Genomic DNA, 12,237 nt, shown 5'->3' with positions numbered 1-12,237 from the left:
CTTTCTTTTCCTGTATTCAGGCCCTGTGCATGGATTTGGAGGAGACTGATATGTAACACAGACAGATCAGGGGAGTGTTGCAAGTTCTTCCATGTATCTAATCCTTGTATAGGTAGTTCTCGGTGCAGGGAAAAATGAATTGATTCCATCCTCTACTACAAAGAAAAAAAATAAATCACTGGACAAATTGCCTCTGTGGGAGGGCAAAAGCACCCCCCATGTAAAGTCTGGTATCTTGTCTGCTCTCTTTCCTTATGAAAAAATAATGCACATTTGCAAAGTGGAAAAATCTGGTTCTTGTGAAGAAGTGATCCTGCACAGCTCCAGGTCCCAAGAGCTCAAGGAAGGGTTTCTTTGAACCCTGCCCACACAGATGTGTCTCTCTGTTGTGTTCCACAGGGCTCGACTGCCTGTGGAGCTGCTCCGATTGACTCCATGTGCAGATGCTTAGTCTGGAATAAATCAGGATTGACTCTTATGTGCCAGCAATACCTGTAGCCTGTTTAATGTTGCTTTTTCTTTTTTCATTAATTTCATACATTCATCACACAGTCTTCACAAATTTTGTTCACATCAACAAAAAGAATTTCCCACCCAAAGTCAAAATAGCATCATCACAACACTGGCAACGGTGGACAATTGACACTCATTCCACCCATTGTCCCTTCACCACTCATGTATCTCTGGAGCTCAGATATTCTGAAGGTTTTGTGAAATCTCATGAAAGTCTGAGTTGGGGTTGCTTTTATGGTGAGAATTATGACTGAATGGGAGAAGGAGGAGAAACCACTGCATGTCATGCCTTTAACCAAGGCTGGTAAGGTTAGATGGGCCTCTCGTCATCCCTGCAGTACTTAAGAAGAAATTGGACATTGCTGTGGTCGTGGGGAAGAGAAAATTGGTGGACCAGGCTGGTGTTAAGTGAAGAAACAGTAGGTAATTATTTAATGATGACAGGTTGTGCTACAGAAGCTGATAGAAAATTACCCTCTACATATCCTCTTCTGCAGGACAGGGAGACACTTGCAGATGTGTGCTGCTGTCAATTATAAGTTCCCTCACTATGGTTCCTGGTAGAGGTGCTTTTAATAGCCTCCCACCCACTCCCCAGGGCTATGCAACGGTATTTATGGCCTCTCTGGGACTGCCTTTCTCCAGGTGCATGAGGAAGAAGGCAGAGTGCAGATTCAGCACGTAGCCCCTGACAGCTGGGGCTGACGGGTCAGGAATGCAGTCCTGACAGCTGGAATCGGGCTGAAAGCGGTCAGCACGGTGGGGAGGCCAGGAGGGGAGAGCAGGCAGGGGAGGCTCTGTGGAGAGTAGACAAATGCACGCACGCATGATGTGGAAAGACAGCCTGCGGGGACCCTGGGTTGCTCGTGTTTCCTTTCTCCCTGATTTGTTCCCTGTTCTTCCAGCTGTCTTGCTAATTTTTAATTAATGTGTGCACACCCCTGTGAAACCATTATAGTGACACCTGGCAGAGCCATTAGAGCTGAGTCCCAGCATTTCCATTGGAATACCCCCCCCCCACCTTTGCTTTTATGCAGGTTTACAAATGTAATGTACTGCTTCCCATAACTCAGACCTTCAAAACCTTTGGGAAGGTTGGTTTCTACCCACACTATTCTTGTGCCAAGGAGTGCCATTCATAACTCACATTGTGTTGTTTTGTTTTGTTTTGTTTTGTTCCCCCCCTATGCCTTTTTTTTTTTTTTTTTTAATATTGGTTAAAATGTGAGGGCTTATTCAGTGATCGGACATAGCTCTGAATACTTTTCCCCCATGAATGCTGCTTTAAACTGGGCATTGGCTCGAAACACTTTAAAATGTTGCAATGAATCTGTGTGGTGTGTTATGTGAAACCAGTTAGACGGTCTTGGAGCAGTTCCTGGAGGGTGAATTAGGCAATTGGTGAGAGTCTGCAGTGGTGGCTGTGAGCAGGACTCATGAGGCTTACAGCGAGAAATGTGGAGACTGCTCTTTTAGCACAGAGACATTCTGAATTGCTCGTGTGCTGGATCTTGGCTTACTACTGTTACCTTTTGCAGGTGGAATATTTTCAGTCTCCAGGCTTGTCAAGACAGTAGTCTGGATGCTGAGGGACAGAAGGCTCAGGCTGGAGAGGAGGGAGAGAATAGAAAAGCCTCTTTAAAAAAATATAAAATATATACATATATATGTTTAAAGAAATTTAAAAGTGCATATTCTATGTGCATATACAAAAGCAGGGGAACTCATTGGATACAGTCACCAACTAGGGAGCTGAGTGGTTTTGTTGTTTGTGTGCTTTTGTAAGTCAAATATCTCATACAGTTAATTCCAAGTCAAATATCTCCTGCAGTTAATTCCATCCACCCATCTTCAGCCCTCCCCCTGCCAGACCAACAATGAAAACCCCAACTCCCAAAAAAACAAACAGGCAGAGGAACCTGGGCCAAAGCCAGAGTTTTGCATGTCAAGCTCAAGCGCAAAATGAATATTTCACAGCTGTGTTATAAAGCCCTGAAATGAAGGCTTTGCAGTGGAAATGCTGACAGCCCCTTAAGTAGAACAGTATACTGTAATTAGTGCTCCAGGTTTAGTGTGCCAAACGAAGCTCAGCAGAGCTAAATGTAAAACTTCAAGCCTTTGTTTTTCTGCAGCAGTAACAGATCAGACAGTGTGTTCAGACGGTGGATTAGAGCCTACAACGTGTGCGCTGTCCCTGGAGGTTAGACGTGCTCTTTTGCCGATGGGGCTCGGGGGCAGCAGGAGAGAGGTACAAACAGGGCCAGCTGTGAGATTTGGCACTGTAGATCAAGTTTTACTTATGTAAGATAGACAGCTATTTCTTAAATGCTGACGCTGACAATGTACAGCTACATTTTCAGCATTTTCACGTATTGAGTGCCAGAGTGCATTGATATGACTTTGCTGTTGTAGCAGCATGGAAAACTTGTTGGGAGTGCGTGCAGAGGTGCTGAAAACTCTGAGAGCGGAATACAGAGAGACAGACATGAAAACCACAGCGCTGTTGTGAAACTCAGGCCTGAAGTTGGAGCTCCCTGTGTCAGTGTATTAGATAGAGGAGCACTGGGGTTTCAAGCCAAGCGGAACGGGCAATTTTTTAAGGCAAAAGAACAGATGATTATGTAGCCACTCCTCTGGCAAGATGATTACTTAGTTGCAACTGATTACTTGATGTGCTAAGGAAGGCTTTTCAAAGTAACACTCCTGGATTATGTATCTCGGGGATTTCTGTGTCCACTGGTTTTTCAGGAGTAGGTGGCTTTGGACATATATTATTAATACACCTGCTTTCAGGCAGCAGAGGGATGAGGGCAGGCTTATTGTGCAGTGGATGATAGATGAACTCTGATGGATGTTGTCTTTTTGTGCTGACTTGATGCCTCTACTTAATTAAGTGGATTGAAATGTTAACTCTGTTATACACAGGCCCATGGGAAGGCTTTTAAAATAGAACATGTCTGGTTTTGGACATTTATTGAAGTAGCCATTCTGGAATGGAATGGAATACTTGTGGTGCAAGAATTTCTTCTTAGGATGCTCTTGTTCATGAATAGGTTTTAACAAAGACATAGAGAGGAAGGGGCATGTTGAAATCAAACTGTTAATTGAAGAATAGGATTTCCCTTTCCCTAGGGGAGCAGACAGGAGAGAATGGGAGATAAGTTTCCAAATGCAAAGCAGCAGGAGTTCTTACCTGTGACTTTGCTGAGCAGGGTGACCTTTTTGTTTTTCTCTTTAAGTGATCCTAGATATGGTATTAATGGGTAAAGGTATTGATGTGGAAAAAACAGATTGGATAAGTTCATGGTAGAGAATTCTACTGAAATAAGTTAAAACCTGAGAATATCTATTTTGAGACCAGAAGACTGGGAGATGGGAGGTGACAAAGAATTAAATTTTCTTTCCCTGCTCTTAAACTTTATCTGTACATTTCTTTATGATACTGTTCTTCCTGAATTTTCTCCTGCACTTATGACTGCAAATGCAAACATGAACCAGGGCTAGATATTGGTCTCTGATCCAAGATGGCCAGTCTCATGAAGTTTGGAACAGACATACCTGCTTGGTGGACATGGTTTTCCCAGGCTGTAGCCTCCTACCTAAGGCCATAGATACTTGGACATACGGGCAGCCCTGTACAGTTTTGTGCAGTTTGCCCCTTGGCTGTCATTTTGAGCACCGTAGAATTGCATGCATCCTCTCAAATGCTTTGTTTCTTTATTTCCATGCTTAAATAAATTGTGCTTGTAGAGAATGATGGGATTTTTGGGCCCACAAGAGAATGTAGAGAGCAGGAGATGAGGTTATCAAGTCAGAAAACTCTAATTTCTTTAGCATATGAATACAGGGATGAAGGGCTGAAATACTACTGAACTCCTAGTTAGTCTTTTGCCAGTCTGGGGAGGATGATGGGATGAATAGCAGCATCATTCAGCATGCAGTTGAAACTCTTTGAGGGATGCCTGGTTAAAAATGGCTTTCTCTTGAAATTTTGTTTTTCTCTCTTTCTTTAAGATAAAGGCAGACTGGGGAAATCTGCTAGTGGGCACAGATACAGGAGCTCCTACCTAGCAGCAGTGGCTCAGTAGTAAAACAGTGCAGCTGTAGGGAGAGTACCTGTGAGCACAGATCAGGCAGGACTGTCACTGTGACTGGGGTTGTCCCTTCTAACACCTGTTTTAGTGGAAATTATTGCTGTGCTGGCTGTGTCTAGTACTGCTTTCTAGCAGCGTGTTGGCTGGATGTGCAGCCCACAGTGTTTGCCTCCTGTACCTGCTGTGTAGCTTTGCAAGTATAGACAATCCCAAGGAATGCAGACGATGGGAAGGAGAGAGGTGTTTGCAGCGGTGAAGTTGGTCTGGTCCATGTGAGATTTCTGTTGTCCTTTAAGCATGTGGAAGCAATTGTTTGTGGTAACTTCCTCAAAACAACAGAAAGAGCTCACACAAATAGGGAACTTACTCTCTGAGACCCAGGAGCAGCTGGTCGAGCACCATGTTTCCTGAAAAGCCAAACAAGGCTGGCAGGGGCTGTTTAGATCAGTCTTTCTGAAAGGTTTATCTGCACCTCAGTAGTAAGGCAGAGATGGCATGGCTTTTTCACCTAAGCATGGGCTTTCCCCCCATGCTGCATGGGACCATGCCTGATGGAAGCAAGGTCTGCTCTCAGATATGCCCATTGACTTCCAGGTGGGATTGGGCTGCAGTGAAGCCCCTCTCTGGGAAGGCCTGACTGCCGTGAATACCTGTTGGTACCTCGAGTCCTGCAATTCAGGACTCTGCTAGTTTGGTCCTATCTATCTGACAGTGTTGGAATTTGATGTGGAAGGAACAGGGTAAGTGATCTGCTTAGGCATTAAAATTTCTTCGCACCTTTGCACAACTTGAAGTAGCCAAATTTAGGTTTAAGGCTGTGAAATGTGTAAATATCAGGTTTTGCAAGACAGGTGTTAGGTGCAGAGGTTTTGGTGCCTAAGAGTGTGTATTCATCTTCCAAACTTGAATAAAAGTTGACCTTACAGGAAGGAGATGGGGTGGTTACAAGTAGCACAGTGGCAATGCAAGGTGAGCTGCAAAATGGTGTTGTATGTGGATTGATTCAATAACTCTTGCAAGTCGCATAGAGAACCTTGACTGAAAGTGCCAAATACTATTAATAGAAGCCTTGAGATGAAGTAACAAAATGCAGATAGCCAGCCTCCTCTCCTGCCTCTAATTTAGGTACAGAAAATGACAGGTTTAATCTTGCAGTTGTTTCCAGGCTTGGATGAGGATGGTGAGGTGGCCCATTAATTGCCTGTGATGTCCTGAGCAAGCAGTGACACGTCTGATGACTGTAGGATGCAAATTGGGCCAACATGGGAGCTATTGGTAATGCACCCAGTATCGCAGATCTCCCTGAGGTTAGCTCAGATCAGACTTGGAAATATGTGTCAGAGCATTTATTTCTGATCGGGATGTTCTGAAGTACCACTTGGGAGACCTGTGTAAATGGCAGTGGTTACAGCTGTGTAGGACTTGGAGACTTCCCTTAGCACATGAGGAAGTGGGTTCCTACCTTGTTGTAAGTGGTAATATCAGAAGTGGGATAATGGCAGATCTGTATCAACAGATTTTCCCTTTATTGATAAATCTTAATTCCAGATTTGAAAGTTAAAGTTGATGTACTTCTGCCCCAATTAATTGTATTAAAAATTTCTTTGTTTTAGTTGGCAAGTTGAGAAGAATCCAGTTCATAATGTGTTGTTACCTTTTGTTTTTTCACTCTAACGTGTTTTTCATTTTGCCAAGTTTTGTGACAAGTGACTTGTCACAAACTATTTCTTGCCCTTATGTCACCCAGTCTGGAGGTTGGTCATGGGGATAAAGCAATGGTGTATTGTAGGTAGGATGGTGGGAGTAGAGCTCACAAGTGTCATAAGATCACATTTTAAATTTATAGGCACTCCTTTTTGATGCAAGTTGGTTTTAATACTCAAGGATTATCATGTAGAGGTATTGTAAGAGCATCCATTGGGTAGGCTCGTAAGGTTGGTTTTTGGATTCTTTATATTAGGTATTTTTTAAAGCTAAGACTAGGAGCAAAAGAAGGAAAGCCTTTTCCAGAAAGTTAGTTATGAGTCTCTGGATACAGGTATCTGTTTATGTGGCACTAGGTCTGTCAATACCAGAGGTATGGCCTTGATAGTTGTCTTTTTCTAAAGGCACAAGTGATCTATTGGAGGCCAGAAGATACTCACTGGCTGTAGATAACTGGATAAGAAAACTGAGCTACTTTTATGTCAAGCTGTGTGCTGGCCGTAGGAGAAAGACAGGCTTTCCACCTCCTAGCATAGCCACAAATTGTCTATTGGCAAAGCAGCAGGGGACCTCCACAGATTCCAGAGTGAGAGAGGAAGCTGGAGCAAGCATGACATTTTGCTGTTGGTGAGATAAGAGTGTCCAGACAAACCAGGTGGTACTCCTGTTTGGTTTCTCTTCCTCTTAAAGACTCAGAGGGGTCAGATGTTTCCAGACCACCAAGTACAGAGTGGGCTTTGGAGTTTTGGTTGGATTGATCTAGTTGCCAGTGAAAGGGATAGTTTTTCTTTTACCTGGCTTTGAGCTTCCTGTGGCTTTCCCCAGGCTGGCAAACAGAAAACAAAGAGAAAACAAAAAGTAGAACATGGTTTTCTGCTGCTTTGGCGTGCTGGGCTGGCAGTTGCCATGCCAGGGCTGTCTGGCATGAGGGAATGGTGCGGTGTGTAATTAGACTGAGTAGGATGATGGAGGAAAGAACTGTCCCCTCCAAAACAAGCTGCTGTAAGATCAGCTCAGCTCAGCTGTGGTGTAAGACTGCACACTGAGAGGCTTGATAAATGTCCTTGCAAAGCAAAAACATACCTGTTGGTGAAAATAGGTTGCTGAATTGCTGCTGAATATCTGCATAGCCAAGGTCAAGCAATGTCTTTTAGGATAGTTACAATTACAGTCAGCCAGAGCTAAAGCCTGCACTGAGCAGCATAATCACAGCATTGCTAAATTGATGTTTTCTGACAGCATCAAGTAATTGGTGCCTTATCTAGATGGGACTACTTGAATGGCATGTGTCTCTTCCACTTCCTCCTTCCCTGTCAAAAATGCATTTTCTGGAGGAATTTAAACTTCTCCTAGTTTAGGAACTGCTGATATGAGGTAGAATCTCAGCACTGAGTTCTCTTGCTGCATTTTTGAAGCTGCTTTAAAAATAAATGTATTTCAAAGTATTGTTAACAAGTCTGGAAGAGTTAATACCCTCCTAGCCTTCCTCACTTCTCTTCCAAACCCTTGCATTTTTGTTCAAATATTAAATTGAAACAAAACTATTTCCTTTCTTTACTGGTGGTTTTGTAAATGCATTTTTAATTGTATCTTCTTACTCAACAAAAATCCAGTGGAGTTTTGTAAAAGCCATATTTTCAGGAACACTCATTTTGCAAGGGAAGGGGACAATTTGGTGTTTTATCGTAATGTTTTAAAATCTCTGCCGTATATTATTACTAAAAGGGGAAAAAAAGACCAAGTTGTTCCAGAGACTAGGAAATGAATCGTCTACTTTCCATGTTACTGGTTTGAAGGCAGGCCAAATTGAACTAGCTGAAAGCATGGATGGCTCATGTTAAAGTGGTGCACCTCAGCCCTGCTTTACCTGTTGAAACAAGATGGTTCTCTGCGTGGGGTTACTTCTGTCACCTTATCTCATAACCTGAACCATGAGCTCAGTGAGACCTTGTGTCTTCACCCTACAGCTGAACTCCTCAGGTCTGGTAGGATGTGTGGTCAGAGCGGCGTGGGAAACCTGCTCCGCCCTGCCTTTTGTGTACCATGTTGGTATAAATATAAGATGTTAGTCTTCAGGGCAGCTATTAAAGATAGTAGTAATTATTACAATAGTAACTTCTTATGCTGCGTCCATGCCCTTAGGACCTTAACCAAATATACCTTAGATGATGATAATTAAAACCAGAAGACTGTGATACAATGAAATACTTGAATTTGGCACAAACAGCAATGCTGAAGAGGCATGTATGCAACAAATGTATAATAAATAAAATCAAGTTGTGCAAATATAAAGGAAAGAGAATAATTTTGTGTTGGTCAAAACAACCCCAGGGCTGGGAACTGGTTTGTGCTCAGAGGTTGAGTCCTTTCATGCCACAGATTTTGTGCAGTGTAATCCCACTGCAACCTTTTGCTATGGGGTAATTGCCAAATTCTAATGCTTTCTGTGCCAGGGAGTGCTCACCAAAATATTAAGTCATGTCACCTTCTTCCCATTTTGTTTTTTTGCTTTTATCAGCTTCTTGCCACAGACGTCTTTGTATCTCCCAAGTAGCTCTTCCAAATTGCAGTTCTTTTCTTTTTCTAAAAATATTTGAGATCTTTGCCTCGTGGGGCTGCAGGGCATTTTAGATTACTGTCTCTTGCATGGGTTATTGGTATGCAGGCTTGTGAATGCTTAAGGTGATCTGTCTCAAGATTCCTGGGAAGGGATACCCTAGTTCACTGGTTGTGGTTTCCATTTCAAGTGCTGTGGGAAAAACTGACTATTCAGTTCCTAGGAATACGAGGCTGGGACTAGTCTGAACCACCTACCACGGGTTGGAGGAGACAAAGAGAATGGATCAACCTGGAAACAGTTTTCATGAAAGACCCAGGTTTTAGAGATAGTGGTATCTCTAGAAATGTCTAGAGATAGTGGTTTGTTGCTCTTACTAGGAGGATGGGAATTTGTGGTCAGAGAATGTGCATCCCAGCTTCTCACCAGTCCTATCTGCAATCCTCTTGCAGTCCTCTGTCTTTGCCATGCTCTGGCATAGAGAAAGCAATAAGTGGATTGATAACTCCTTCTCTGTACTCCAGAATTATTTTGCTATACCTGTTAAGTGGGGTTGCTTCTATACCTGGATGCTTCTCAGTGAATTTCTAGGAGCCAGTGTGAACCAGACCGTCAGCATCTGTGCACGGCTCTATTTGAACTGCACTCACATTTCATGATACTTCTTGTTTTCTTTCTTGTATGCACTAGGTGACTTTGGAGAAAGTGTTGGGCATAACTGTGTCGGGAGGAAGAGGATTAGCCTGCGACCCCAGAACTGGCCTCGTTGCTTATCCGGCAGGGTGAGTCACTAACCACATTCTTCAAAGCTAAAATAAACCAGGACTGATGCATTAACATAAAGATGCAGGTCTTCTATAGGAGGCTATTTGCTGTTCTTAAAACACCAGAGAATGATGCGACTCAGCACTGTTAGTGTAATTGGTAAGGGAGAGGGATTGCATTGTCAAGTTTTAATGGGATCCCTTTTAATGGAACCACTCTCCTTCCTCTTGCTCTAAGATGTAAGTTAAATACATTTTGTGGGCTTTTAACTATGCTCCGTAGTGTTGTGAACTTACACGTAACTCAGTGCAATTCTCAAGCCAGTAAATACCTAATGGAGCAAGTGATGCTTTCAATGAATTGACAAAAGTCTTCTTTTATGTGCCCTGCAATTTATGACTTACCAACTTCCTCATTCAAGTGTGAGGAAAGATTTCAGGCTTACAGCCTGAACCCACTTGGATTTGTGTGGATTCTCTGGAGTGCAACACATCTATCAACTGTAGTCTAGGTCCAAATAGAGATACCCAGAATGAGACTGATGGAGAGCAAAAGAGCTACTTCTAGGGAGATAGGTGAGGGCTGGAGAGGTCTGCTGGGTTGCAGGAATCAATATGAGTTTGGCTCTCCTTTGAGCTTGTTCATTCTGCTGGTCAGCAAGCTAAAGGAGAAGTCTAAGGGCATTATCTCCAAGTGGTGTTGCATGGACATACTTTAAGATATGAAAACTGGAATCACAAGGAAGGAACTTCCACAGCAGTTGTAGGTGATGTTTTCAAGGCAGTGCTAGCAACATGTAAAGATTCTGTGTTTGTGGCTAGAATGAGAGATGGAGTCAGTGAAACTGGCTAGAAATTTTTGCCTGTTCTGGTGATATCCTATTTCCCAGAATTACAGCATTTTTGTGGCTGAGGGAGCCTCTTGAAGTCATCTGTTCCAACCCTTGTGCTCAAGCAGGGTCATCTATAGCCAGTTGCCCAGGACCATTGTCAGACAGCTTTTCAGTATCTCCAAAGATGGAGATGCCACAGTCTCTCTGGACAGCACGTTCCAGTGTTTGATTGCTCTCATAATAATACTGTCAAAAGAAAAAAATCATCATCATATGTTGTACTTTCTGCCCATTGCTTCTTTTTTTTGTCAGTGGGCAGTCTGATATCCACATCAGTGTTTGACAGCATCTTTTATGCTTGAACTCTTTGGAGCCAGGAAAATATATTCTAGCGTGTGTTGCCTCTTCATCTGGCTTTGAATATGTTCACACTTGGAGAAGGCAAGGAGAGAAGAAAACAAGTGCAGTGCACAGATATTTTGGGCTTTTGCATAGCTGAAGATAGATTAGTTTAGTTAATAGCAATGTCCTATGCTGAGCTTTTGCGTGCCTGACATTGATTTAATCAAATGTGAGTACACCTGAGGATTCTTTTGGCTAATTAAAAGGTTATATGGTTCCTTAGGGCTTTACAGGGGAATTCCTGTTCTTACTTGTTGGTGGTAACATCTCATGGCCTGGGCAGGAAACCTGCCCTGTCTGGGCAGGAATATAGTAGATCTATGTTGTAAAAGTTTAATGGCTTATATGACTTGCTGCTTTTGTTCCATGTCTGGCCTGTTCTGTGATGTTGTTATTTGCTGCAGTCAAGATGATCTTTAACAAAACTAGCATTAGTTAATGAGTCAAGACATGAGAGAGGTACTGGTGAAGACCTTACTAAGTTGATGCAAGTTCAGTTTGTTGTTTTCATGTAAGTTTCAGTTTGTTCAGTTTGTGTTTTACTTGGATTTTTTCCCTATTCTGATTTCCAGTTAATTTCTCTTGATTTGCAGGAATCCTAGCCTTTCTGGCTTTATTTTGTTTATATTTGTTTATTTTGTTTCTATTTGAATTTCACAGAATCACAGAATGGGTAGGGCTGAAAGGGACCCCAGTGTGTCATTTTGTCCAACCTTCCTGTTCAAGCGGGTTCATCCTAGAGCACATTGCACAGGATTGTGTCCAGATGGTTCTTCAATATTTCCAAGGAGGGATAGTCCACAACCTCTCTGGGCCATATGTTCCAGTGCTCGGTCACCTGCATATGAAGAAGTTTTTCCTCATGTTGAGGTGAAACTTCCTTTCCCCAGGTGCAGGACCCTGCTTTTGTCATTGTTGATTTTCAGACACTTCTTCTCTACCCATCTCCAACCTGTTGAGGTACTTCTGAAGGGCACAGCACTCTGGGGCATCGGCAGCTTATCCCAGGTTTGTGTCACGAATAACTTTCTGAGGAGGTACTTTGTCCTTTCATCCAAGTCACTGATGAATGAGTTAAACAATACTTGGCCCAGTATTGAATCTTGGGAGAACCATTACTGACAGGTCTTCGATTACACCCTGTGACACTCATTACAACCCTCTGGGATCTGCTGTTCAGACAGAACTGTCCATTAACTGGACACCAAAGCCACTTACATGAGTCTGATGTAGCGGACGGGTTATGGCTTATGCACAATTGGTGCGTGACCTGCCCATGGAACCTGGTCATCTTCAACTGTGCTCCAGTGATTTCCTCAGCCCACTTCTCATGTACTGAGGTTTTGCAATCCTGGCATGCAGATGCTTTG

The 12,237-nt window shown here is 43.0% G+C and overlaps 1 protein-coding gene across 6 annotated transcripts in view; it reads left to right on the top strand.

Moving 5' to 3' along the window:
- Positions 1–12,237, top strand: part of MAPKBP1 (mitogen-activated protein kinase binding protein 1) — a 100,826-nt gene that overhangs the window by 19,062 nt on the left and 69,527 nt on the right. For all 6 annotated transcript variants that reach the window (XM_027881702.1, XM_027881704.1, XM_027881703.1 and 3 more), the window contains one exon: positions 9,559–9,650. In XM_027881702.1, the coding sequence (XP_027737503.1) occupies positions 9,559–9,650 (92 nt within the window). The remainder of the gene's footprint in view (positions 1–9,558; positions 9,651–12,237) is intronic.

This window comes from Empidonax traillii, unplaced genomic scaffold (genome assembly GCF_003031625.1).
Source record: "Empidonax traillii isolate 1590-97213 ecotype Southwest subspecies unplaced genomic scaffold, ASM303162v1 scaffold93:size1158651, whole genome shotgun sequence".
In the NCBI taxonomy this organism is placed as follows: domain Eukaryota; kingdom Metazoa; phylum Chordata; class Aves; order Passeriformes; family Tyrannidae; genus Empidonax; species Empidonax traillii.
This window is presented reverse-complemented; position numbering and strand designations above follow the sequence as displayed.